The sequence below is a fragment of the Papaver somniferum genome, unplaced genomic scaffold (genome assembly GCF_003573695.1).
Source record: "Papaver somniferum cultivar HN1 unplaced genomic scaffold, ASM357369v1 unplaced-scaffold_115, whole genome shotgun sequence".
Lineage (NCBI taxonomy): Eukaryota > Viridiplantae > Streptophyta > Magnoliopsida > Ranunculales > Papaveraceae > Papaver > Papaver somniferum.
Window position 1 is genome coordinate 4,136,717 of NW_020620492.1, and position 22,716 is coordinate 4,159,432.

At 36.1% G+C, this 22,716-nt stretch overlaps 3 protein-coding genes across 3 annotated transcripts; 1 reads left to right on the top strand and 2 right to left on the bottom strand.

Annotated features, from left to right (window-relative positions):
- Positions 1 to 618: 618 nt before the first annotated feature.
- LOC113329274 (probable inactive serine/threonine-protein kinase bub1) lies at positions 619 to 3,799 on the top strand. Its single transcript, XM_026576235.1, has 4 exons — positions 619 to 1,002; positions 1,100 to 1,257; positions 1,972 to 2,056; positions 2,144 to 3,799. Exons 1-4 carry the CDS (start codon positions 757 to 759, stop codon positions 3,452 to 3,454), a joined length of 1,800 nt encoding a protein of 599 aa, XP_026432020.1. The 5' UTR covers positions 619 to 756; the 3' UTR covers positions 3,455 to 3,799.
- Positions 3,800 to 3,890: 91 nt separating this feature from the next.
- Positions 3,891 to 4,910, bottom strand: LOC113329275 (non-classical arabinogalactan protein 30-like). Its single transcript, XM_026576236.1, has one exon. The coding sequence runs from the start codon at positions 4,674 to 4,676 to the stop codon at positions 4,062 to 4,064; it is 615 nt and encodes a 204-aa protein (XP_026432021.1). The 5' UTR covers positions 4,677 to 4,910; the 3' UTR covers positions 3,891 to 4,061.
- Positions 4,911 to 5,325: 415 nt separating this feature from the next.
- On the bottom strand, positions 5,326 to 9,255 carry LOC113329130 (probable inactive receptor-like protein kinase At3g56050). Its single transcript, XM_026576091.1, has 10 exons — positions 9,009 to 9,255; positions 8,766 to 8,877; positions 8,536 to 8,677; positions 8,059 to 8,130; positions 7,837 to 7,980; positions 7,651 to 7,746; positions 6,887 to 7,341; positions 6,571 to 6,761; positions 6,348 to 6,480; positions 5,326 to 6,183 (listed from the first exon to the last, which is right to left on the bottom strand). The coding sequence occupies exons 1-10, from the start codon at positions 9,024 to 9,026 to the stop codon at positions 5,585 to 5,587; spliced, it is 1,962 nt and encodes a 653-aa protein (XP_026431876.1). The 5' UTR covers positions 9,027 to 9,255; the 3' UTR covers positions 5,326 to 5,584.
- Positions 9,256 to 22,716: the final 13,461 nt, after the last annotated feature.

Below are 22,716 nucleotides of genomic sequence, written 5' to 3' on the forward strand. Positions count from 1 at the left end.
TGAAGTATATCAACGCTCGACTATATCTGGGTCTAGTCTTGGTCCCAGACCAAATATACTCTGGGTTTTAGTCGTTGATCAAAATTTGATCGATAGTACGTTCCACTACGTCTGTTCAAAAGACCAAATATTTGGGTTTACTCTCCCACTGTGGACGCTCTAACACCCAACATCAGTAGACCTCATGCTTTGAAACTTTATTTTCTGAACATTTTTTGAACCCTTTCTACCCTTGGTAAACTTTCCTTTTCACTTCCACGCTGTGGTGGTAACTGTTTTTGAAAGATGAAAGATATCAGCTTAAAATGCTTGATTTTTGTTAAAGGGAGTGCAAAACCGGATCCGAAAAGAGCAAATATCTTAGTCAACTCGATGACTCGGATCCATTTTTGCTCTCCCTTTAATAAAAATCGAATGCTTAAAAAAAAAAGAAAAAAGAAAAAAAAAAAAAAGTCTCTACCACTCGCTCTTGCTTCTTGCTTTGTGTAATTAAATTCCAATTATACCCATAATTTTAAGAAATGTTTGGGAGTGGACCGAATGGTGGAACCCACTCAAGGGTATAGTTGGTCTAATTCGATAATCGTCCTCCTAAGCAAATTTCTGATCTGATGTTTGAGGGTCACATGACATTACATGCGACTCTCTTGGATTCCTTAATCTCCCTCTCTAGGGTTTTAAAAATAGGGATTTCCAGTTTCAATTTTCAAAACCTCAACGGCTCTGTCCGCTTCCTCTTCTTCGTCTTCTTCAACAATGGCAGAGGCGGAGGAGCAACAACAGCAACTCTTACTATCTTCCACGATCTCCGACATCAAAAATTACACCGGAGATGATCCGCTCCGGCCATGGCTCAGAGGAATTCGGAGAATGAAACAATCATTACCACCTCAAATCTACAACCAAAAATTACCTAGATTCTTACAGAAATGTGTTCAGACTTTCCAGAATGATCGTCTTTATCGAAATGATACTCGTTATATCCAGATTTGGATTCAACTGGTAAGTTTAAAATCATTCAAGCAAAGATTACATTAGATTTCATCTCTTCGATTTTGATTTTGATTAGGTTTTTGTTTTGTTTTTGTCCGTGTATTAGATGGATCTGGTGGATGATCCAAAAGGGTTATTGAAGAAAATGGAGATGAATAAAATTGGGGCAAAAAAAGCTCTATTTTATCAAGCTTATGCTTTGTATTTTGAAAAGAGGAAGAAATACGATGAGGCTGAGAATATGTATCATTTGGGAGTCACTAAGTAAGTCCCTTTTATCATTCTCTCTATGGGTGGTTCAAATATTAAGTCGATTTCGATTACTGATTGTAGGAGTTCTTCTTTAATTTTGAGAATGAATTAGGGATCCTATTGCTGCAATTTTAGGTTTAAGGGCTCCAATTTCACTTGCAATTTTAGGTTTAAGGGGTTCTATTCTGATTGTATCAACTGAATGTATATCTCTTTTCGATTGAAATATTAAGTTGATCCAATTAGCTGGAATGTTGCTTCATGCCCCTGTCGATTTTCATTACAGAATCTAGGATTTTCTATAATACTGCGAATGAATTATCCCACTTGAGTGTTTGACAATTGAGTTAGTAGAGTGCTTGGTAGTTGTACCAAGAAGTGCACTGTGTGTGGGGGTTCCAATCCCATTTGCATCGAGTAGTTGTATCAAGTGAGTGCTTATCTGTCTTCGATTTGGATCAGCTGTAATGTTGCTTCAAGCCTTCAATTATATCAATTAGATGTCAATTTTGGTTAACCTATCTGATTTACTATATCCTGGTAGTTGTATCGTAGGTTTGATTCTTTAACATCTTAATGATTCAATAAAAGTGTTCTTGTATTTATGGGGTTCATTGTATTTTGCATATACTGAAAAGCTTATAGTTAATGTGAGCTTTGAGTTCTCTTGAAGTACTTGTTGTGTGAGGGTTGAGATGTGATGGTGTTTACTACTGTCGGTTGCAGTCTTGCACAACCTATTGAAAAATTGAAGAAAACGTATATTGAGTTCCTTGAACGCATGGCACAAAGGAAGAAAAAGAAGGCTCAGGTAATACTGTTGTTTTATCTTGTTTGTTCATTGCTTCTTGTTTGTGTGGTTCTGTGATTAGCTGACTGAGAACCTGTTGAAGTTCAGCGGGATGAATTAACAGCAGGCAAGGTTTGTAAGAGCATATTGCATCCTCCCAAGAAGATTGGAGAATCTGGAGAAGGCTTTGGCGACGGTGATTCTTCTAGTGCCAAGGAAGTCTTGGGAGCTACAAAGTCTAAAATTTTCTTTAAGCCGTTAGCAAGCGGTGATAGGAAATCAAGTAAAGAGAGCTCATTTTGCAGTGATGAAACGGTTGTGGGGAAGTTTGTAGGGACGGCCTTTGTCGGAAAATCTGAAGCAGAAGCTGCATGTCATCATGGTTTAGTGGATCCCACCATCAACTTGAAGGATGCCATGGATGCAATAAATAGCATGTTTCGGGAACCTTTAGATATAGAACCAGTTCGCAGGAAGAAACTGAATAAAAATCCGACCAAAGTGGAAGAGAGAATGACTAGTGGATTTGAGGTATTTGTTGATGAAGGCATGGATGATGGAGAGAAATATTCTGGTCAGGGCAAAGAAAACGGTGATGCACCACCTGTTGCAGTTGCTTCCAATCCTGTAAAAGAAGCAACGTTGAAGAAGATTGAAACACGAAAACCTCTACAGGAGACCTTTGAAATATTTGTTGATGATGAGGAAGGTAGTGGAAGTAGTGAAGGAAATGGTGATGGTTTCGTATTCTTAACTCCCACGCTTGCCACGGATGACTCTGATGATGAAGTTGCAGAGAGTGCACCGGCGCCACGCTTGCTACGGAGAGAGGACACAGTTGTTGGTCGGTTTGTTGGTTCTACTATTTTAGACGATCATGTGGAGGTGGAGAATGCTTGCCACCATGGATTAGTAGAACCCACAGTCAATATGAAGGAAGCTATGGACGACATAAATGACATGTTTGGGAAACCATTAGATTTCGGGAGGGCAACTAGACCAAAGAAGTTTGGGAACTTACCAAATAAGAAAAAGGATTATGGTGGGTTTTCCATACTGCCAGATGACAGCATGGAACAGCAACAACAAGCTCAGCCGATGAAGCAAGCAGAGTTACCAAGTAACAAAATGGATTTTGGTGGGTTTTCCATACTTGCTGATGACGATATGGAACAGCAACCACAACGACAAGTGAAGAACCAAGCGAAGTTACCAAATAACAAAATGGAGTCTGGTGGGTTTTCCATACTTCCTGATGATGATGTGGAACAGCAACCAGAACCACAACTGAAGAAACAAGCGAAGTTACCAACTAATAAAATGGAGACTGGCAGTGAGTATGATTTACATGAGCCAACTGTATTTACAAAGCAGGCCATGGATGATATAAATGAGATGTTTGGCAAACCATTGTGGTAGCGGAAGTCTACCTTTGTGTGAAGAAACCAAGTATTTGTTTGATCCAGAACTTTAACAGTGGTCACAGATCATTTCGATCTTTTCATTCTGAAGAAGTTTAACATTGATCTGTATTCCTGACATTCTAAGAATTAGACTAGGCAAGTGTCAGCTGGATGATAGTCAAACTCTGTTGTGCATTTTGTTGTATTGCAGTGGCGTTGTGTGATGAGAGAAATTTGAGAATTTCAGAGTTGTTGTGCTTCTTTTCCGATTTTTGAAGTATTGGAGGTTGATGTCTGTAATCTGTACATAAGTCAGGTATGGGAATTTCAGTTTTTTATGACGAGATCCTATTATGTACTACATCTGTTTCAGGAAAAGTGATACTTTCAGTTTTGATTTTTAGACAAAAATGAGAACTCGCAGAACTATCTGAATATTTTTGATACATGTATAACTGTATAATAGATATTAGATTGGTATAGAAGTTACGTGAAAGACTCTGATTCATTCATCAGGTCAGAATCACTCGATTCAGTAGAAAAACTCAAATGGAAGTATAAAAAAGAAACCAAAACCGAAAAAGATCAAACAAAACACAATTCACATAGCAGGATCATTACAATCAGTAGCACTGCTCAGGGCGGAAAGCTAACGGTCCGGCAGCGTAAACAACAGCTTCATAATGTGATCCAAACAACCTCTTGTTTTCGTATCGAAGAGGAGACCCATTGATTCCATAATTGATATTGGTAAGTTTGTTGCAATGAGAAAGTGGAGAAGAAACAAGATGAACTCCACATGAATGAAGAGGATGATCCAAGATGTAATGATCCATCTTGAATCCTTCAAGCTCAGCGTAAAAGTACCCGTTCACATCGGTATTGAAAGTCTTGTAGAAGCTAACTCTGCCTTTATGGTCTTTACAAACAACACTGACTTTCGCATATTCGATCGCTTTAGCTCCCGTCAAAGACCATGTGCCTGCTGCTTTGCAGGATTGGCAGTAAACAACACCTTCCACAACTACGGAAATCTTCTTGTCTTCATCATCGTCTTCATCATCATACGAGGGTGTCGAAGCAACCTCCACCTCGTGTTTATGATACTCCGGTTTCCCGACTTTCATCTTTGGTGCTGCTTCTGGCTTCTTGTATAATGGTGAAGCATTTGCAAAAGCAAAAGCTATAGATAACAACAGAAGCAATGAGAGAACTGAGAAAAGCTTTTGGCTTGCCATGTCTTTGAAGATTAGAGAGAACAATGGAGCTAATTAGAAAGAACAAGAAGATGCTGATGAATAGAGAATTGTTCTGAGCACATATTTATAGCATTCAGTTTCAGCAAACGTGAAGACCACCTTCATTTTCCTGAAGTTCAAATATTTGCTTGACTTTTGTTTTTCTTTCTTTATGAAGTTGAATTTATTCAATACGTGAAGGCCATTATTTTTTACTAGAAGATACACTGAATCATCAAGAAGGATTTAGGACTTCAGAGTAGTCTAACAACTAACATCATGTTATTTTTTTTTTTGGATCTGACTGAAATTACCCGACTCATCTGGATCTGACTTTCAGAATCTGACTCATCTGAATCTGGCTCACTATGTTTGTTTTTCTTTGAGTTAGATTTGACTTAAACTAGAAAGCAAACAGTCTAACATCTGATTCGTGCCGAGTCAGATCCGGACGCTGAGTCAGCAAAAACTAACATCCTGTAAGAGTTGGTTGTAAAGGAGTTAAAAGATCAGAGGTCACAGTTTCGAGCCTCGAATGCACCACCTTCAGGGAAGATACTGCTCCCCCTGAAGCAAACTGGTCCCGATATCTTGCAGAAACTTGAAAAAGTGCAGAACTGAAATGTTGCAGAAATTAGAAGACGCAAGCAGAGAAAAATGAACATGTTTATTACCTTCACAGTATATTCTCAGTGTAGTGAATTTTCACACTTACAAAAAACAAACTTAGTTACACGAAATGTTTGTTGTCGCAGTTCTATATCCTATACACATGATATTTCACTCGAATGGTAGGTACAAGTTGTACCATTCCACGGACAATAGCCCTTATATGATGCCCGAAGGCCCCAAACAAAATATAAATAGATAGAGAAGAAATATCTTACAGTCCTAGGCTATACATCTTGTTAGGTTGCCTCAGTAGAAATGATCTCGAGCTCTGCCCACCAAAGAGGAGATAGTTTAGGTGTTGCGCCATCTGGTGTCATTGCTGTAATCTCTCTTAATTGAGCTGTGACGTCTTTTATTGTCGGTCTTTCTTTTCGGTCAGGATTGATGCAAGATCTAATCACTTCACATAGTTTCTCGAGATTTTCCTCATGAAAATATTTCAAGGTAGAATCCACCATGTCTTTGACAGGTCGGGTCTTCCTCAAGTAATCGGATGCCCATTCTACAAGCTGGACATCGTTGACACAGCAAGGGAGTCCACCATTTATCATCTCTAGTAATATGATTCCGAAACTGTAAATGTTACTCTCAGTATCCACAGACGGTGTGAGCGGATTCTCTGTGTCAGATGATCCCATCTTAACAGCAGTTGCCTCACTCCAAAAACCTAAGTCAGATATCTTTGCAGCATAGTCTTCAGTTAGATAGATAGAGGTGGACTGCAAGTTCTTTACTATTACGGGTGGGCTCAGTTGATGCATGTACTCGAGACAATACGCAATACCCATTGCAATCCTCAACCGTACTCCCCAGTCTAAGTGTTCTGCTTCTTTTACTGCAGGAATTATAATAACTCGCATAATAAGAATTTATGCACTTATAATTGTCCTGTATGATTCCTAAAAATGAACCAGTAAAAATGGGAAAATCTTTATAAATGCAGTCAATTACTACGAAACTACAGAGTCATCTTATGTAGGGTAAGACTTGAATACTCACTGTGCAGATGCTCAAAAAGCGTTCCATTAGGAGCATACTCAAACACCATCATCCTAGTGAAAGGCTCTTCTTCCTCACAAAATCCGAGAAGGTTCACAAAATTTTTGTGGTTAACTTTCGATAATACGTCAATCTGAAACATAAATACAAGGCAACGGGGTTAAGGAAATTTCAGATGAAATGACAGAGAACATTGAGATTTGTGATATAATCTCCAAAATACCTTCTTCCTGAATTGCCCTTCGTGATGCTTTGACCATTCTTTGGAAGATGTCACCGCAGTAGACGTCACTGCTATTTCAACCCCACTCGACAAGGTTCCTTTGTACATTGTTCCATCAGACGAAGAGCCTATTATATTACTGAAATCTTCACAAGCTGTTTCGAGCTCTGATCTCTTGAGCTTTGGTACACCTGAAATGCATTTTCTTAATAATCAATATATAGTGATGAACGGACAGACCAACAGAAAAAAGTAATAATAATATGATTACAATCTCAGAATATAAAGAAGCAGCATCATTCGGGGAAAAGATTACCTGTTACAAATGCTTTCTGAAGTTGCCCACTTAACCCAGTGACCCAGGGTTTGACGCTGACTACTTTCTTGCTTCGACAGAGGAGAACGACAATAGCAGCAATAGAAAGAAATGAAGCCCCTATAGCTACAGATACAATTGGTAAGTACTTTTTAGAATGGGCACCTGTTCTTTCTGGTGGCGAGGGGAATGCTGAGGTTGAATGTATATTGGGAACGATCGGTGGTGGAGCAGCAAGAAAAGCCGAATGGTCTATAGGAGGAAAGAACGGACGAACATGTGCTGGTGCTGGAGAGGGCGTAGGTGGCTGGGAAAATGGAGATAAAGCTGGCGAAACTGACGAGTGAGTCTGTTTTCCTGATATACTCTTCAAAGCATCGATTTCTAGGGAACGAGGGGCATTCACTGCTCGAAGAAGGCTTCTGCGCGCTACTTCTCCAACTTGGGCAATGCTCCTAGTAGATACAAGAGCATGTCAGGAAGCCTACCTGGGGAACGGTATTATACTAAACAAACTCTGATGATCGTTCCATACAACATCAGTATAACTTCCTAAATTTTTGGTGGGTAACATGCTGCATAAATTGGGACCCCTTACTGAAATCTTTTCTAGCTAAAACTCTGACAATAACTGTTCGTTTTTAGATTTTATAATTCAAGTTATGCAATAGACGTCTTTGCCAGATCTCCAAGATCTAAGATGATCTCCTTTGTGCACCATTTAGCAGTAGGTGAGTGATGAGAGATAGTTTAATTTATCTTACCATGTAATGGCTCTTCGAATGGAATGAGATACTTGCCACAAGCTTGATAGCTGACTTTTCTCTATTCTGCCTAGGTTCTTATTGTTGTCCACCAGACTGCAATTACAATCATGAGTCAGAATTTCCACAAGTGCTTCAGAGAAATAAGAGCATAATAAAAAGTTAGATCCAACAGCTTATACTCACAGGATGACAAGGGACAAACTATCGCCAAGGTTTGATGGAAGAGGTCCATCGAAATTGTTGAATCCCAGGTCCAAAACCTTCAATTCCTTCAATTCTCCAATCCCAAGAGGGATTATTCCAGAAAATGAGTTGTTGCGCAAAATTCTGCAACAGAAAAGCTCAGTTGCATACTTGGGTTCATAAAATTGTAAAGAAACTAGGCCAGCGCTCACAGATGCTTACATGGACTTCATGTACACGAGATTACGAATTTCAGGAGCCAGTGTTCCTTCCAGAGAAAGATCCTTCAAATCTCTGCAAGTAAAAGTAACCGCACATCGTTATTTCATATAATATTTATTCTTAAAATGCAACTAAATATTCTCCCTCACAAGGTTGAAGCTCAATATGACTTTTCCCCTCAATTGAATTTCCAACCTGTCACCAACAGTATCACTGTTTCGTTCCTAGACTGAGATCTCTGTCGGCAAGGGCTCGAAACAACAGATCTACTTCTGAATTACTCTCCACACACACACAAATACTCAAATCCCTTCCACCTCCCACACAATTTTCACTAGTAATCATCCCAACAACTAGTCAATTTATGTTATATTCACGCAATTTTAAGTTCATTCAGACAATAAAACATACAATTCACAATCACCACTGAAGAACAAGAAGAAGAAAAAGCTGAATCAAAAGAATCACACCACTTACAAGCTTATAACTTTGTCATCAGTAGAACACTTGACCCCAAACCAAGAACAAGGATTCTCTGCACCATCACTGAACTTCCAATTCAACAAAACACCATATGGGTCTCTCCCAACTCTCTCCCTAAACCTCAATAGTGATATCCCTGCATGTTCAATCAAACCATCTCCACAGTCAAATCCGACTTCACAAAAACCCAAAATCAAATATAAAAAAACCAAAACAGTGGATACCTTCATCATTGAGAGACAAGCAAGAATCAACACAAGAACCCAACACTAGCAGACCTATACAAATCAATCTCCTCCATCTCCACCTCCAAAGTTCCTCCATACCAAGATTTCTCTGTTTTTATGAGATAGAATCAAAATGATAAATTTAATGGTTAGAAATGATTATAAGATGTAAAATGAAAACCCCATCATCTGTTTTTTGGAGTATTAAGAAGAGGATAAAGTTTAGAAAAGTAAGTTTACCTGTAACTTCACTCCCATGGTAATACACAAAACAAACTTATTGAAAAACGCGTTTTTTTTTTTTTTTTGAGACTGATATCTTCAATAAAATATAAGTACTGGAATCGAAGAGTTACTGATAGGATCTAGTCTAGTCTTTCATTCTTCTTTTTTCTCCCTTTGGGCAGATTCCAGTAGATTTATTTCATTTTTCTCTGTTTTGACTTGTCTGTGCTGCTGTGTGTCTCTCCTCTTTAGTTATTGTGAGATTTTTTAAATCAATTTTAATATTTATTTAATGGGTTTGGCAAAATATATATAGGTGGATGGATATAGCCATATGGGTGGTGGTGGATAAAGCTAGACCAAGTGACTTTAATGTCACGTGTATATATGGTCCTCAAACATAAAATTAGCTAATTTTCTATTTTTGGACTAGTTTGATTCTAAGAACAACGTACACTGCAAATGAAATATTACTCAAAATCAAGTAGCTCGGAAAAAAAGAAGAAGATGAATATAGAATTTTATTTCCGGAAGAATGAGTAGTTGGATAAGGTAGATGTGTTTTGATACCGGAAGCAAAAACATTTTTATTGTTCTTTTTATTTTCCGGAAGCAAAATTTAATTTCAATAGAAAAATTCATTCACAAAATATTGAAAGGTACAAAAGTAGATATCAAACACAGTAGTCAAAATTTTTTTTTTTTCCAAAAAGTTATATTTAAAAATCGGTCTCAAATTATTTATTTATTTATCCAAATTATCTCTGATTTTCTTTTTAAACTTTTTAATTGTCATCCAAACAAATAATTTTTTTTTTTTAATGCAGAAGTTATTTTCAGATTTTATTCTCTATCCAAATTTATTCCGAGTTTTCTTTTGAAATAAATGTAATGGTTCCAAAACACATGGAAAATTTATTATAGCAGGTTGTGTGAATCTAATGTGAAAAAGAATGATTCCGTAGATGCCAAGACAATGAAAAAGAAACAAACACCTTCTTCATTAGCTTATCCCAATTACCCATTGAGTCACTCCATGTATTTGCTAAAATTTGACAAGTGAACACTCTAGTCTACCCACCTCAACCTCTTTTGGAACTTGAAAGTTGATACAAACAAAAGTACTACAACTACCTTTGCTTTTATTTTTTTAGTTACTAAGTCGATTACTCTTATTCTTCTGGTTCAGCTTTTGTTACATTTCTTTTAAAAGAGATACTTTTATTTATTCAATTTGGCTTATTTTTAAGCTACAATGAAAAAATAAAAATAATAGTCCAACTTTGCCTGTCCTAAGCCAGTGGCGGAGCCAACCCATAACAGGTGCTCCTATCGGGATAGCACCCAAGTCCAACTTTGCCTGTCCTAAGCCATTTTTTTTAGTCTAGCCTTTCTTTTTTTTTTTTGCATCTGCTTGCCTCAACAATTTTTACCTCCCAAGGCAATTTTTTTGGCTCCACACCTGCGCGAAACTTCTTGCAATAGGACAAAGGGAACAAATAATACTAGAAAAAAATGCAGCAAATTTCTTTCAAATTCCTCGAGATTTTAGCAGGTGTTTGCTCTGATCTCACATCTAGGAAGAGCTGTCCCTTAACAATGATTCCTGAAAAACAATAGTAATTTTGACTGTGGAGTACTGCCGAGTAAACAGTGAGTGGACCAAGTAAAATGAACCGACAAACTATTGATGGTACACCCTTAATATTGGTTTGGCACTAGACTACACAAACTTTGAAGTTTTTTCTCATAATATCTGCAAATAAACATACATGCATGACGTTAGGAACTTAGCATTGTATCCCTCTTCTTCCTTGGTTTTATTGTTGTTTAATGCGTATCTTTCAGACCAATTGACCGCCCTGGAGGTGTAAATTGGGTTGTGCCAGCATGAGCACAACACGTTAAAATCGGAGCCCAGTTCAGCACGTGATTTAGTCCAATACGGCCCAATATATTTGTTTCGTGGGCTGTGCTGGGTTAACCTAATCGGCACAGTAGCACAGCACAGATGCGGCACAGGTAAGCACGTGACCCAGTCCAGCACAACACGTTATAGCATGCACAAATGCATAATATAACAAGGTATAATACATCACATTTTGTGTATATTTCACAAAATAGCCACTATTCTAGCTAGTTTCTGACATTTTATATTGGCTTATTTTTATAACAACACATATAATATCTAAGAAATTGGAAAATATATTTCAATATCGTTGTTAAAATGTCATTACCTATATATACTTGACTAGAACATTAATTCACATGACAATGATCCAATTTTATATTTGGTGCGATATTTCATTTTATTGAATAAACTTGTTAATTTTACTTGAAATAAATTCTGAAATAATTTCAAATTATATGTTGTCTATTTAGATATCGTGATAACGTCCGACTTAATGTATACCATTAAGTGATCTCACATTGTTTATAGCACGTGTGCCAGCACGACACAACATGGCACAGCGCGTTACGTGCTGTGCTCGTGGGTTGTGATGTGCCTAGCTTTCGACTAATAAAGCACAACACGACACAATACGTTTAAATCGTTGGCACAACCCAGCACGACATATGGTACGTGAAGCAAGCGACTTCATGTGCCGGACCGGCACGGTTCACACCTCTAGACAGCCCCACACTCCCACTAAGGATCCATGGTGCCAAAAGTGAGTTTCATGATAGGTGGTGGTGTGGCGTTGCACGATGATGACGGTGCATACGAGAGAAAGAAAGAAAAGAGTAACTCGGATGTCACTCGAAAAGAGTTAAGGTTTTGTATGGTTTTCTAATGGTGTGAGGCCAAAGGGGACGTGCACTTTTTAGCTTGAGCTGCAACTTATTGCTTCTGGTTTGAGTTTTGAGATGGAAAGTCGCCTGTCTGGATACTATCAAGTATCTTAAAATACAAGGAAAAATGATACTTTCTTAAAAATATATGAAATCTAAACCATGTGAAGCTGACACCATATCTACACACTGAACGAGTGAAATTGGCCACAAAAATACAACATTTTTAGTGTTGTTGCTGGAAAACCATTTTCTTTGTTAAGAATGTTAAGAGTCCCTCTTAACATTTAAAAAATTATATATTCTAATCATCCATTTTCTTTGCAAATAAGTGTTTAACTTCAACTTTTTATTACACTTTCTTAAATTCGTATTAGTAAGAGGTGTTTGGATACTTTTTCATAGGTTACTTGTCGACTTAATCAAGTCAGAATTTTGTTTGAAAACAAAATATTAAAATGATTTTTTTTGCTAAGTCAAATCCTTTTGTTACAGCCAAAAAACTTATAAACTACTTAAAACGATAATAAGAAACATTAAAAAGTTCAATACAATCGAAGAAATCTGGTCTTCCTTCAAAACTTGTTCCTTCACCCTCATTAAGAAGACAACCTCTTTTAACGATTTTATCCGCAGAAAAATTAGTTTCTCTAAAAATATGTTCAAGTCTGATCGAATCATAATGAGAACAAACTGTGAGCCAATGAACTCTTGCAAACCAAGGAATAGAATTCGTAGTAAAATCCTCCACAACACTAGAAGAACAGATCCTACAAAATATTAAAATGATTCCTACAAAAGATAAGCTCTATTTAGGCAACTTATTTGTGCTTCTGACTATTAAGATAGCCTTCTGCTTTGGAAGCTGGTGTGCGAACACTCTCAAAAATGTTAAATAGATAATCCAAAAAGAAAAAAATGTTAAATACGGACACGCAATTGGGGCATATGGAAATAAATTACGGGAAATGACGGTAAGACAAAATAAGGATTTGAATAGTAAAAAAGGGTAAACCCCTATAATTTCTAATGTACCCCTCACTAATCATGTTTAGTGGTTAATTTTAATTAGTTAAGTTAATAGATTAGTTTGATAATGATTAATATAAATCATTATCATTGAATTTGTTGATGCAACAACATTAAATCAAGATATTTATGATCATGAAGGTTTAGGTGAAGAACCAACCCAGTATAGTAAACAAGTGCTCAAAATACTCATGTATAGGTATTAATATACATTGAAATTTGTTTTGTTTCATTTAATTCGTCGTTGTTACGCCTGAAAAAGCTCAGTGTCGACACGGTAAAAGTATGTATACCATGCCGGCATGGACCTAATCAGCATGGCATCCATGATTTTACCATGCCGAAACACAATCCCCCAATTTTGAAATTGAAGTCGGCATTTTATATACAAAGAGTGCTTCTTGAATACACTGCCGGCACAAAATGTTCATTATCGAGCATGCCGGTATTGGTGACAGCATGGTACATTGCTTAACTTGCTATGTCGGCATACGATACAAGTATTTCAGAAATTTGAGTTTTTCTCACATGGTTATCGGCATGGTATTCAAACATATTTTATGCCCGGAAAGAAGAGCGACATGGTGTTCAAACATATTCTATGCCGGCATATGTACATGCAAAATTCTGAAAACTACAACCGTGACTACCCGCAAGGTATTCATACTAAAAACAGCGCCGACATAGTAAAACTGCATAGTGTTCATATTAAAACTATGCCGGTATGTGAAACCGACACTGTATTCATGATGAGTACAATGCCCGTATTAACTGTAACTAGAAATTTTCAGTTATAATTTTTGATTCTAACTTAAACGAGTTCTTTTAAAACAAAAATTATCGACAATTAGGTTTCTTTTGAGGAGGCATGTCTATATAATCGTTTAATCGCCAAAGAAATTTTGAAGCAACGATGAAACCGTGTTGAAATCGATGATGGAAGAAGAAAAACGTTTTCAAGGGAATATGGGTATGAGAAGAATAGATTTAGGTTTATTTGTTTTAAAGGGTAGCTTAGTACTTTTGTCCCTAAAACACCCCTCTGCAGGATCAATTGGATGAGAATATTAATTTATATCCCCGATTAATTTCCATATCCTCCAATTGCGTGTTCTTAAATACTCCTAGATAAATAAGATGATGTAATTTCAAATGTTATGTAGTTTTCATCGCTCTAAAAAGGATATATAGTAACAATTATTAAGTTTTTAAAAATAAAATAAAATTTTAAGACGATTGAAATCTTCATTAAGTGTACGACTATTAAGAAGAGGAGGAATGTGCACCCGTAAGTGCACAAAAATGGAATCCCATATTGGGATAATTGTTGATATAATCCAATAAAACAAGGAAAATTTATTTTAGTAGGTTAAAAGAATTTTATGTGAGAAAAAACCAGGCAAACATGATTTGGGAGATACTAGACAACGAAAAAGTGCTTCAAAAAGAAACAAGAAAAGATAAAGACAATGAAAAAGAAATAAACACTTTCTTTGTAATATTTCTCCCTGCGTTATTCAACACAATTATAAAGAAGGAAACCAAACGGTAGATGAACTAGCAAACTATGCAACTGACAGTCTAACAGAATCCAAATGGATATGTTTTCAACAACGATTTGGGACCTTGCAATCCCTCCTTTTATTAACCAGATTATTCTCAGTAACTCTATGAGTACCAAATTACCCACGCGTAATATCAATCTAATCCTCCCATTTTGAATGTACATGCTTCGACAAAAAAAAGACCTTCAAAGTGGCAAACTCTATCCGAATAACTTTGAATCACTCCATGTATTTGCTACTAAAATTTGACAAATGAACACTCAAGTCTACCCAATCCAACCTCTTTTGGAAATTGAAAGTGAAACAAAAGCACTACAACTACATTTCATTTTCGTTGCTTTTGTTTTTAGTTACCAAGTCCAATACTCTTCTTTTTCTGGTTCGGTGGTTCATCTTGTTACATTTCTTAATCCAAATTAGTAAAACAATAATCTTAGTAAAAGGCCAAAATTGATAAGGATTGACAGTCATCTTCATCTTATTTTCTTTTGTTTGGTAATATTAAATCATAGCCATACCTCAATGATCCAACATTGAAACAAACAAATGATTCAAATTTACAGTCCGTAATTCTATTTTATTTCTCTTGAAAATAAGAAGACTCCTGGTTGGCGCAAATCTCTTACCCCATGAATAGGTCAGAGATTTGTGTGGTACAATGAGATAGACGTCTAGATTTAAATACTAAGGCCTATTCTTATGCACATGCCAAAAAAAACCAGTTTGACATACCATGTGGTATGACAAACCAATTGCGTCATCATGAAAAAACCGATAAGCGATAGATTTACTAGCGAGCGATATTGACTATATCGTCAGAGATAAAGTCTTTAGCGCCGACGTTAATATCTTTAACGCCAACGATTTTGACTCTAGCGCTAACGGCTAGTTCTTTATCGCTATAAATATGTAACTTTCAAACTCAAAACTTACTCCAAATTTTTTACACAAAAAATTCTCTTTTTCTTAATCTATTCTCTATTTCTCAATCTAATTTATTTCTTCTATTTTCTCCAAATGGCACAATTAACCCAACTTGATTCGGCAACACAACTTGATTTTTCTGGAATAGTGCTTGAAGGTGTCGTTAAGAAGATTTGTGATAGTTATAAAGAAATTGGTAAGAAGCAAAGAAGTCTTCAAGTTTTGGATATTAACCAAGTCAAAACCGCAACTAAGAAAAGGTAAAGAAAAGTTCAAGGCAAGGAAAATCAAGGCAAAACAAATTTGAAGCCAAAAAAGAAGATAAACAAAGGAGACTCCGTTCATGAGCGCATTGATTGGATGTTTGGTGAAATGAAGAAGATGAACAAGATGAAGAACATTGTCCCAAATTTTTATTTTTAAAGTCTTTTCAATTATTGTCTAGTTTTATGTCTTGTAAAATGACTATTAAAATTAATGATTATGTCGAAAATTTGACGAATATTGTTGAAAATTAATTCTATTCTTAATCCAATCTTACATTAACAATTTAAACAAATATTAAAACTTAATACTTAAGTGGGCAATTGAAAATTACAACATAAACGTTGGACAATATTTGGGCAAATATCTTAAAATCTCGAAACAACTTTTAAAATGGATTTTTTTCTGTAGATGCGACGATATTCCGCACGACACCTTTTCTAAAATTCCATCGTGGTTTCACCACTTCTCAAGTTTGGACCTTCTTCCTGAAGTACAACAACATACCTAGTAACTTCATGCGTAATTGTACCGAAGCGCTGAATCAACTCTGAAACATCACGATTGTAGATGTTCATTGTTTGTTCTTGAAATTTCTCAAAAATCCTTTGCCACAATGGTTGGAGATTAAATGATGGATCCTGAGTAAAATCAATATAATTCCTGCAAATACATTCACCTTCCGCAGTACTGAATTTTGGTTTTCGCCTCATAAATTGACGTCTCCTGATTTGACTTCTTCTAATTTCACTGTCTACATTGACGTGATCAACAACTCTTCAATTTCCGACAGCACGTTGGTTTACTACGCACTCAGCAAGGTTCATATTATCATCCATGCTCTCTAAAGAATTGGAAGAGTGATGAAAAGAATTGGAGATTGAGAAATTCTAGAGAGATTCAGAATTTCTAGTGTGAGTTGAAATGAGATTGAAATTAGGTATTTATAGAGGGGGAAAATAGTAGTCGTTGGATAAAGATATGATAAGCGATGATCAGAACGGCGAGCGATAGATTGACTGGCGTGGCGCTGGCGCTGGATTGACCAGCGAGCGATGGACACTCTATCGCTCGTTGGAAACTCTATCGTGTATGCCTATATGTCGGGAATAACATATGGACATATGAGTTTGGCACTTTGGCATACCTATAATGGGTGCATATATGGCAAAACTAAGGGTTTGGCATGTGCGTAGGAATAGGCCTAATGGAACCCATTTTGCGAAGTCCTACTCGAACTGTTTTCCTCCCAAATGAGCCACCCGTTTTTTGGGAGAAACCAATGGCTTTTGAACGGTGGGTTATTTGCCTCCAGAGCGGAGCCAGCTTAGAGCATGAATGTGCAATTACACTGCCGGATTAGCGGACTCCTACCCCCATCTTTAGCCATCTAGCTCATTTTGCACCCCTCAATGTGCCATATGGACATATCGTTAATTTTTCCATCCATACATCAGAACCTGGCTCGTCATGGTCTTCCCTTCTCATATAATGAGGAGAGGGGAAAATCATTGTGGTGTTGTAATGTTGCATGATGATGCATATGAGAGAAAGAAAGAAAGAAAGTGTAACTTGGATATCACTCAAGAGCCAAGAGTAGGTTTCTATATATGGTTCTCTATTATAGTTGCAAGCAAGGGGACATGCGCTTTTCAGTTATTGCTTCTGGGTTGAGTTTGTGAGATGGAGGATCTCTTAGTATAAAATTAGAAGAAAAAGAGTTGACTACGAGTTGAAATGAATCTATGAAACTATCTTAAAATAGAAGGAAAAATGACACCCTTCTTAAAAATATGATATCTAAACCATGTGAAGCTGACACCATATCTTCACTCCGAACGAGTGGAGTTGTGCTTTTTCACTCCCCATAACTAATTGGTTGGAGTGGTGGTGGTGATGGTGGAAGCTTAAGAATCTCTGCTAAACCCCAAAGGAGAAGCGGTGAATCCTTTGGAGAATGCGGTGTAACGATCCTGAATGCCATGTAACGAACCTGAATGCAGTTTTACGATCCTGAATGCGGTGTAACGATATGTAAGCGGCACCACCACCACCACCTACAAATAGCGCCACCGTCAGAAAAATTATAATGAAAGCAAAAGTTAAAATTTTATATGGAGGGATAAATATGAAGGACACATAGATAATTTCATTAACATATTTAGCTGTGAGTCACCACTTAACTCTCTTTTCAAAAAAAAAAATATGATCATTTTGTTAATAGTTTGTAACAGCTGAATGCTTTTGTGAATCGGGTCCTAATACTAGGACTGTTTTGTACAATTTCTTTTAAAAAATAAATTGTTTAACCTTCTGGTTAGTTTTTGTAAGACACAATTAATTTTCTTTTTGCTTTATAAATAAATTTTTTTAGTAGAAAATTTCAGATGTAATACCAGCACCAAAAGCTAATTCCAGAAATCAGAATCAAAAATAAGTTATGGCATGTTAGGATGTCAGAAGCAGAAATCAGAAACAAAAATAATTAGTTTTACAAAAAATTTATTTTATCACTTCTAAAAGTAGTTCTGAAGTTTTATAGCGAAATTAGTTTCTTACCTTTTGACCTCTAGAAATCACACTGCTACTTCTGGATATGCATCAAAACATATTATTAACATTTTTTTTTTGTTTCTAAACTAACCTCTCACTTTTCATACTTATAGAAAGCAAAAGTAACCAAGTCGAAGAGGTACTTATGTGCTATCTAAACACAAAAATAAGCTTTTAATTTTTTTGGCTTAATTGAGTCGATAAGCTGCAAAGTTCATCCACAATGTTGTGAACCTTATTCTCTGTGCTATATATAAGACTTAACATTATAGTTTCAAGTTTTTATTGCATTTTGTTTAATTATATATATAAAATGATGTAATTTCGATTTTTTGATTTTTTTTGACTTTCTTATCTAAAGAAATTGCAACCTCCAACCTTTTAACATGTCAAAATAATCAAACAGGGCACTACCAAAAAGCAATCAAAGGTTGCAACTTCCAACCTCAAGAGTCTAAATCTAAATCCCTAGCATGAACCCTCCATTGATAGGATGCAAAGAACCTGCCGAACAGCCGACATATTACGCGAAACCATTCCCAAGTTGCAAAATAAAATAAAAAGAAAAACACAAAAAGACCAAACATATGATTAGGTTGGGACTTGATGGGATATGGAGCCCTCCATGAATGAACACAAATAATTGCAACATCTCTAAGCCTCATGTTCCAACCCTAGTTAGAACATAAATTCGTGTACGTTTGCAATTCCGAACCCAAGTCGCGTATTATGTGGTATTCCCGGATTATTTGCGAACCGTTCACGAATTTTACGTATTCCGAATGATACGTCCGCTTAATTCGCCATAAATTCTTTAACTTTTACTTTTCAAAGACTCCACTTTTTGGGCTTTACTGCCTTCCGAGCATACACGACCGAATATTAGACGTGTTGTAATTTTTATGAAACAAAAACGACTGAAGAGATTTGAAGGTGAAGGTGAGAGAGATCTCAAACTCACTAACCAAGCATCTAAACCACCATACGACGTCCTCTTGGATAACTAATGTTGTATATATTATTAATATCATCATATTAAGTTTATTTTTTCTTTAAATAACTCACACATATGCATAAAAATTGGTCTATGACCTTATAAATACAAATTATTTGTTATATATAGATACCGAATTTTCAGAGCCGAACTCACATTTATAAATCGAATTATACACGTACGTATGCCGTTCCGAATTACTGACGAATCACGTCCCGTTGACCGAATTTTGGACCGAATCTGGATTTTACAAAACCGTATAATACTCGTACGTTTGCCGTTCCGTACGTTTGCCGAATCCCGAATTGCTAACTAGGGTTCCAACCATCAGGGCACTGAGAAGTTCGCACCCCGAAACTATCAAATGTACCCTACACTGCTTTGCTTGTTGCAGCAACACACATGAAAATGTAGTGTCACCTGCAAAAGTGATTCGACTTAAATGGGACTACTACCCACATTTTGACGATTCCCAACAGCTAAGAAAATGACAACGTTTGGGCTGGAATTAATATTGGGCCTCAACTCGATTGGCTCTCATTGAGAAATAGATGGTAAAGCTTCTCACAAAATGGTAGACATGATCAATCAATGTGCATAACTAATCATCCTTTTGACAACGTATGTGTAATGTTCATACCCTGGCAGAAAGTAAAAAGAGTGAGACAAAAATATTTTATCGGTAATAAAGGGATAAAAAATTATACTAAAAATTTAACAAAATAACTTTACCATTTGAGCTGGAGTCATTGTTAGGATTTGTCTTAATGGGCTTAAACTTAGTTGCAATCTTATTGAGAGAAAAGCTTAAATGCTACAATTAGGGGTGTGCAACCGATCGACGGTTGCGGATTAGGGGTCACCCGCAATCAAACCGTCAAAGTTGTGGATTTGAAAAATTGAAACGTGGCCGGCCCAATCACCCCGAATTTGATCTTTGCGGATCTGCAAATTATACGGACAGGTTGCTAGTTAATCGCGGATTTAGACAAGAAAAAAAAAGGTTTATATAGAGAAAATTAGAGACCTGACAAATGAGATAAGGGCAACAGGTCGTTGCTTTAATATGAGCTTTTAGACTGACCATGTTTATCGCCATATGAGTTTTAAACGAGGTTCATCGTTGTAATATTATCTATGGAGTTCAGAGTTAAACTGTTTGTAAGCCCTCAATGCTAAGCTTAACCCGAGAATGGACCTAATGTCAAGTTAAGTCTTAAGGACCATATGTCATCAAGCTTCGTCGGAGCTAGATCCTGGCATCTGGCACATTTTTAATTCTTTTATCTGCTCTAGTTTCTTTTCCGTTAACAATGCACAACACTTAATTAATTACCTTTCTCTACTACTTTTTATCTTTGTGTTATATAGGCTTTCATTATTTGTATCTTAGATACTTTTTTGTTTTATGAAATTCTTTCACTACCCTACGGTGCGGATAAATCCGCGGATTTACAAAACCAACCGTAACCAAACCGCTAAACCTTGCGGATTTGAGGATTCATCCGTGACCGGCCCATAGACTCTTGCAGTTTGTTTTCACCCGTAATTTTACGGACGGTTGTGGATGAAATCCGCGGTTACGGATTGCACACCCCTAGCTAGAATGAATGATCAATGTGCATGACTAATCTATAATACAAAACAACATAGATTTTTGAGCTTTGGACGGATGGATAACATTTTGAGAGTCAAACAAGTGATCCGACCATCCAAGTCTCATCACAACCAAAGACATCTAGCGGCTGTGGTGTTTCTAACCTTCTTCCATTATGGAGATATTAATAATCCTCTTAATAAACTGAAAAAATAAATGTTACAACCATGTTTCAATTATTATTTACGGTATTTGTAACTTTCTTTCATTATACTCATTATACAAATGGAACAATGAGTAATGAATATATATATATATATATATATATATATATATATATATATATATATCCAAAAAATGACCCACAAAAGATTTAACCTTATGCGGTGGGCTTAATTTTAATTTTAGCAATCGAATAAGCTTATTTTCATCATTCTGCAAAAAAAAAAAAACATTACAATGTAAAACCCAAACTACAAAGAACTTTAGAATCATTTTCTAGCATTCGTAATAAATTTATTTTTGAATGAAACATTTAACCAATCGACAGATGAATCTTATATTCTTGATCATGATCACGGCTATCTTTGCATCAGATTTTAATACCATAAATAATTTGATCAAAATCTGCAGCACAAACGAAAAGAAGCTAAACTCAAAAAAGAAAAAAAAAACTAAAAATCCTGATCAAGCAATTGAAAAATAGAACAACACAAACAAAAAGAAGCTAAACTCCAAAAGTAAAAATAAAAAACAAAACAAAATCAATTAATCATGATTAGCCTCTTTCAAGGAATTGAAAAATAGAGATAACACTATACAAACTAAATGGTGAAAACTGTCACCATATCAATTGATTCCAAGAAAAAGAAAAATGAAACTTATGAGCTTCCATAGAGTAAAACATACAGATGAATGAATCTCCAAACTCATGAACGTGAATTTTGATGGTGCATGTCAAAGTTTTTTTTTAAACGTTTTTCTGGAAACGTTTAATGTCTGCTTAATTTCAGAAACAAATCTCCTCCTCTTTTAATTCCAATATTTTCAATTGCTTTGGATCTCTATTTACTCTCCCGTTATCCTCCTACGATTAAGAGAGTTGTTTATCAATAAATAAGTAAAAATCGTCCATGCTCTAAGGTCTGCATGCAACGAAACGACTGCTCCTTTATGACTAGCACGTAATAACTCATTCCAAAAGAAAAAACGTCAAAAAAATTGAACGTGTCCCTAATTACAATTATCAATGAGCAATGTATAAATAAAGGAGTGTATTTCTTCAACCACACACATTCACTCATTCCAACTTAATTTTTTGGTGAAATTTTTAGCTTAAGAGTATCAATATGTCAAACATGATTAGCCGCAGTCCCATAAAAACCGTTTCCCAAAACCTGTTTGCTTTCTTTTCAAGAATGCATGATTGCGATGAAAATAAACATACAGTACTCAGGTCAAGAAAATGGGAAGAGATCGGTTTCATGGCGACTAACAAAGTTACTACTTTGGATTTACTAATGATCGATAAAAACTTGAGTATATTGTTTTTTCGATCCGAATGAAACTATTTTTTTTAAAAGAATAAAATATTAGTGACGCCTTGTAATCATTTTTTACATAATTGGGATGAAAATAAACCTGCAGTATTCAAATTTCGTGTTGCCAGAAAATGGGAAGATGTCGATTTCATGGTGACCAACTAAGTCACTGCTCTGGATTTAATAATGATCGATGAAAAGGTGAGTATATTTTTATTTCGGTCCAAATCAAACTAATGTTCTTTTTTCTTTTAATAAAAATATTAGCTATGCATTCTGATTAATCTTGACGTCCAAAACAGGAGATACCATGCACGCCGTCATTCCTAAGAATTTGACATTGGAAGTTCCGAACATTTCTCCATGAGGGAGGACTCTTATCACTCTCTAAGTTCAATACCACAACGGAGAAATCCGGATTTTGTCTTTCAAAGAATGATCAACGAGGAATTTTTATCAAAAA